The sequence below is a fragment of the Coregonus clupeaformis genome, chromosome 13 (assembly GCF_020615455.1).
Source record: "Coregonus clupeaformis isolate EN_2021a chromosome 13, ASM2061545v1, whole genome shotgun sequence".
Lineage (NCBI taxonomy): Eukaryota > Metazoa > Chordata > Actinopteri > Salmoniformes > Salmonidae > Coregonus > Coregonus clupeaformis.
The window spans coordinates 9,833,290-9,838,485 of record NC_059204.1 but is presented as its reverse complement, the minus strand read 5'-3'; the positions used below and the strand labels follow the sequence as shown (position 1 = coordinate 9,838,485).

The 5,196-nt window shown below is 41.7% G+C and overlaps 1 protein-coding gene across 1 annotated transcript; it reads left to right on the top strand.

Annotated features, from left to right (window-relative positions):
* Nucleotides 1-2,833: 2,833 nt before the first annotated feature.
* bod1 (biorientation of chromosomes in cell division 1) lies at nucleotides 2,834-4,513 on the top strand. The gene is made up of 4 exons (XM_041893558.2): nucleotides 2,834-3,309; nucleotides 3,509-3,633; nucleotides 3,866-4,068; nucleotides 4,193-4,513. Exons 1-3 carry the CDS (start codon nucleotides 3,169-3,171, stop codon nucleotides 4,065-4,067), a joined length of 468 nt encoding a protein of 155 aa, XP_041749492.1. The 5' UTR covers nucleotides 2,834-3,168; the 3' UTR covers nucleotide 4,068; nucleotides 4,193-4,513.
* The last annotated feature ends 683 nt before the right edge of the window (nucleotides 4,514-5,196 follow it).

Here is a 5,196-nt window from a genome sequence, read left to right as displayed (position 1 = left end):
ATTTTCAGTGGTGGTAAGTGTCTATTTCTAAGTACTACAATGACAATACAGGTAAATACAAGCCCCATGAGATATCTCACCACAAATATAGTTTCAGAATTCACATTATACTGTCACAACTCAGCCTTACTTTGTGCCTTTGACCCCTCTATCTGAGTGTATACATACTATGAGGTAATTATCCAATGAATGGAATAGAAATCTGAAAAACCCTTGAAAGTTTATCTCAGCTTCAAGCTTGATGTTTTTCTGCTCTCGTATTGTAATTGCAGGCAGATCTTCTCCGCTTGTTGAGTTACACAAGCACATAATCCTAAAGTAAGTGCTCCAAAACACTCCTGATCCCTGTGCCAACCAGGAAGAACAGTTTCCTGATACATTTACATTTTAGCAGACACAGTTACCCAGAGTTCCTTACAGCAGCGAGTGCATACATTCTTATACTTTTTTTTCTCGTACTGGTCCCCCGTGGGAATTGAACCCACAACCATGGCGTTGCAAGCACTATGCTTTACACAAGACTCAGGACTGCAATCCCACTATAATCCCACTATAAAAGGATTACAGTACAGCAGGCCAGCCTGACTCTGCTAAATTGGCAGAGTTATGATTGGGACTAGTTCCATTAAGTATGTGTGTGTGTGTGTGTGTGTGTGTGTGTGTGTGTGTGTGTGTGTGTGTGTGTGTGTGTGTGTGTGTGTGTGTGTGTGTGTGTGTGTGTTCATGCCGGGGTACTTTGTTTTTGTATTTGGTGGCAGTTACAGAATATCATATTGTAAAGATCAAAGATACATATGCTGCAGCACATGTCGAAAAACTGTCAACTACAGCTGGAGAATAAATTAGAGGGCGTTGCATAATTAAACCTCTCTGCTCAAGCTGCTTTAACACTGACACATACTGATGTTATGTCACCATCTTGTGGCCCATTGGTGGTCTAAATCTGGAAGATTGAATTACTGTGCTCAAACCATCCCTGAGGCAACATGAAATGAATACAATCCATTAATAAGCATAACTGCCTTGTGAAAAAGACAATACCGTACAGAGGGCGTACCTCAACACTCCATGTCGGATATATGCATATGTTATACACACACAATGTGTATGAGAAAATAGGTTTGAGATCATCTGATTTGCCTCTACGGCTCTCTGTCATTTCCAAACACGTTGACAAATTGCAGAAGGGTTGTCAGTTTACAGTGGCCTATTTGCATTTTTTATCTGCCAATGAAAGCCAAACAAAACAGGCCTCCAGGTTTCAAGTTTATTTGTCACAAGTACAATGAAATGATTAATATGCAAACCCTATCCAACAGCGCAGTACTCAATATCAAAAAACTATAACTAATTTAAAAATAAAAAAATAAAAAACACAATAAATAATAAATAAGAGAGGAGGCTATATATAGGGTATACCCACAGTAGCCTACAATACAATTGTGTACTTAAATAGAAACAATGTTACAATACAGGTTAAACTATCCATAAAGACACTGCCCTCCTCGTCAGAGCACTCTTGTTTCTCCCGCAGTGTCACCATGGTTCCTCTCCCTAGTTGCCTGGAAACCAGCTCCTCCTGAAAATTGAGGAGACTACAGTTTTACATTTTAGTCATTTAGCAGACGCTCTTATCCAGAGCGACTTAAAGTTAGTGCATACATAATTTTTTTCCCACCCCCCGTGGGAATCAGACCCACAACCCTGGCGTTGCAAAATGCCATGCTCTACCAACTGAGCTACATCCCTGCCGGCCATTCCCTCCCCTACCCTGGACGACGCTGGGTCTGGATTCGAACCAGGATCTCTAGTGGCACAGCTAGCACTGCGATGCATTGCCTTTGACTACTGCACCACTCAGGAGAACATAATTAAAGACCACCCCCACACTTTACAATAACTACATTTATTTTAAATAGATCATATCGCCGTAGTACATTTTTTGTAATATAGGCCTAAATTACAAAACCATTCACATTTAGGTTCTTTATAAATCATCCAAATGGACAATAGTCTAACACTTGAATTACCTCAATGGTTTTTAAAAGAGCCATGTGGTATTAATATTAAAATAAACAAAATATGCTGTCTGACAATGTGACTCAGATAGCCATCATTAAGTGTGCAAATTGCAGCAATAGAGGTTTTTGTGTAACACAACACTCACATGGTCATTTAAAAAAACATCACAAATACAGTTGTCTTTTTTACAGTCACACCCACACTAGGCCTATAATCACCATCCCATCTTAGATGGGCCCTGTCTATTTCATCTGTCACACAGAAAATGTATGAATTAATTACACACAAACTGGTTTATTCATTATGCAAAACGAAGTCCTGTCAATCCATAGGCCTATATCTAATTTGTTATTAGGTGGTCTACATTTACCAGTAGGCCTATGCAATTTACAGGAAATATATACATACTTTGTGAGTATTGCTGACAAAATCAGAGACATTAATTTTTTCCTCAGTCAAGACAATGAAAATGATCTGGTCATTACTCCCACATTTGGTATCTTTTTAAAGCTGAACTGTGTGTAACCAAAGACTTCCCCCTGTAACCAAAAGCTAAGAGCCAATTTATGCTTGATCTGAAAATGTGTCTGAGGCGCCGTATGGATGGTGTGACACAATAGCGGAGCCTCCAGAGGCAGCAGAGGCCATATGGAGCTCTGTACCGCGTCGCCGTGCGCCTCTCAAATGTTGCAACAAAGCGGAGGGCTCCATATAGCTCCGCATTGACATGATTGATTGACGGTAGGTCCTGTATAAACACAAACTCACTTCCTTGACATCTTCTTTCACAACAGCTCTGCTCAGCGAAGCGTAAGAAGTATGAATGCCCTGACTTCTGCAGAGGCCATTTCACCGTAAATACTGCACAGCCAATGCAGAAGTCGGAATGACCATGCAGCGTCTTTCAAGGTGAAGGGCCTAGTGTAGCAGTTTAGTACACATCCCAAGAAGCAACTGCAGAGCAATGTGGAGGGACTTCCGTATTGCAAAGCATTTTGGTACTTGTGTACACTTCCAAATAACTAGCTAGTTTGTAATTTAGCTCGATTTTAGAGGCACGAGCAGTTCTTTTGTGTCGTTTCCTCAATTGATATCGATAGTGTTACACGTGTTTATGAACAAAACTAAAATTAAATAAACATCGGTATGGCGGAGGGTGCCAGCGGTAACGCGGTGAATCTTCCTCCCGGAGATCCTCAGCTAATTGGTCTCATCGTGGAACATCTCAAGAACCGAGGATTGTTCGACGAGTTCCGCAGAGACTGCCTGGCAGATGTGGATACAAAGGTATATAGCGTTCAAATGTTTCTGACTAACTAGTTATCAACATTCATATTACTCAGCTAGCTAGCAAGTTTACGCTTTGTGTCCCACCCTGTTGTTAGCATAGCTAACTAATGTTAGCCTAACCTTAGCTAGCCAGTTGTGCTGGAAATTTTCTCAGCTAAATTGATCAATGCCGGTGTATTTCTGTCATTGTCGTCAGCCTGCCTACCAGAATCTGCGACAGAAAGTTGACAACTTTGTATCCACTCATTTGAGCACTCAAGAATGGAACCCATCAATCAACAAAAATCAAGTGCGAAATGGGCTAAGACAAAGCGTCGTGCAGTAAGTAGCTACAGCAATTCATATGCTCATAATTCTGCTTGTAAGTGACAAATGCATTGCTGACAGTACATATAAGTAACAGAGAGCCTTTTTCTCTCAAGCCAAGGATAGTGCAATCTGCACATTGGATGGCTAAGTTAATGTCTCCAGTCTGGAATGCAGTAGGTGCCATCAGTTGTTCCTGCTGATGCTACAGTCATTAGTCATCTGTACTGTCTCTGTGGTGTGTCAGGTCAGGCATGCTGGAGTCTGGAGTGGACAGAATCATCACCCAGGTGGTGGATCCCAAATTGAACCACACATTCAGGCCCCACATTGAGGATGCCATTCATGACTTCCTGTCTGCGGAGAAGAAGGAGGAGGGTCCATCCAACACTCCATCAGAGACCGAGCAACAAGAGGCTCCAAGCCACACTGGACCCAAAACACCATGAGGTCAGTGCGTCACACACACCTTAACATAAACATAATGGACAAATCTACAGGCATTGAACTGTAGTATAATCTCCTCAAAGTTTCACGTTCTCACAGTTTGTCTTCTTCTCTCCTTTTACTTCAGGTGCAGAGAAACGTTTTCTGGTAAAGGTAGAATTTAATAGAGCTCCACCAGGCTGGATGGACAAAGACCTACTGTGGAGTAATCATGGAGCAAGAGGTTTGCACAACTCTTAGTCGTTCTTCATGTGGAGAAACCAAGCTGTGGATTTTAGCTGTCAATGCTGGACATGCGTAACAACTACCAAATAATGCCCATACCAAGTCAAAGGGGGAATCATGCAAATGACACTATGGTATAGCACTCGCAAACTCAACTCTGGACCTCGAAGCCAGTTCCACTGCATTATTTTCATTGTTCCTCTCTAATCAGGGACTGATTTTGACCTGAGACACCAGGTGTGTGTGCAATTAATTATCAGGTAGCAGAGAACCAGCAGGCAACGGACCTTGTAGGGTAAGAGTTGAGTACCCCGGTATAGCACAATAAACTGAATGTGCCATTTTATGGCTTGAAATGTAGTTTGTGGGTATTGAATTAAAGAGAATTGTAACAAGTAGCCATTGTAATGTTGGTTTACAGATTTTGTCCCTCTGTTTTTGACACTTTTGGTGAATATTGTAAATAAATGTTTTCACCAATAAATTAATGATTTGGTAGAAATGTGTACACTGCCCTGTCATTTGTTAAACTGGGTCAATAGAACATGTGCTGTACTGGCTGTGGTAAGACTACATTTCTAAGTTAGCCTAGAACAGTGTTTTCCAAACTCGGTCCTCAGGATTCCAAGTGGTGCATGTTTTGGTTTTTGCCCTAGCACTACACAGCTGATTTCCTATATTTTTATTAGATTAGATCCATCCAGAGCACAATCAGTGAGATCTGTTCAGGGTAGGAATGTGCACTGTGTTCCTAAGAGGACAAAGTTCTGGGCAAAACCATAAAAGGGAGTGCTGCAGTTTTTGCCAGTTCAAGACTTAACATCTGGAGTACAACCCAGGTTATGAAACTAGCTGCCGGGGGTGGAGGTAGGTAGAACAGGCAGCCTCTGACTGAGAGGCTTGTTG

Excerpts from the sequence above, each read along its gene's own strand:
- bod1 (XM_041893558.2), top strand. The coding sequence starts at position 3,169 with ATGGCGGAGGGTGCCAGCGGTAACGCGGTGAATCTTCCTCCCGGAGAT. Across the intron at positions 3,310-3,508 it reads TGGCAGATGTGGATACAAAG|CCTGCCTACCAGAATCTGCG; the intron begins GTATATAGCGTT and ends CATTGTCGTCAG. Across the intron at positions 3,634-3,865 it reads CTAAGACAAAGCGTCGTGCA|GTCAGGCATGCTGGAGTCTG; the intron begins GTAAGTAGCTAC and ends GTGGTGTGTCAG.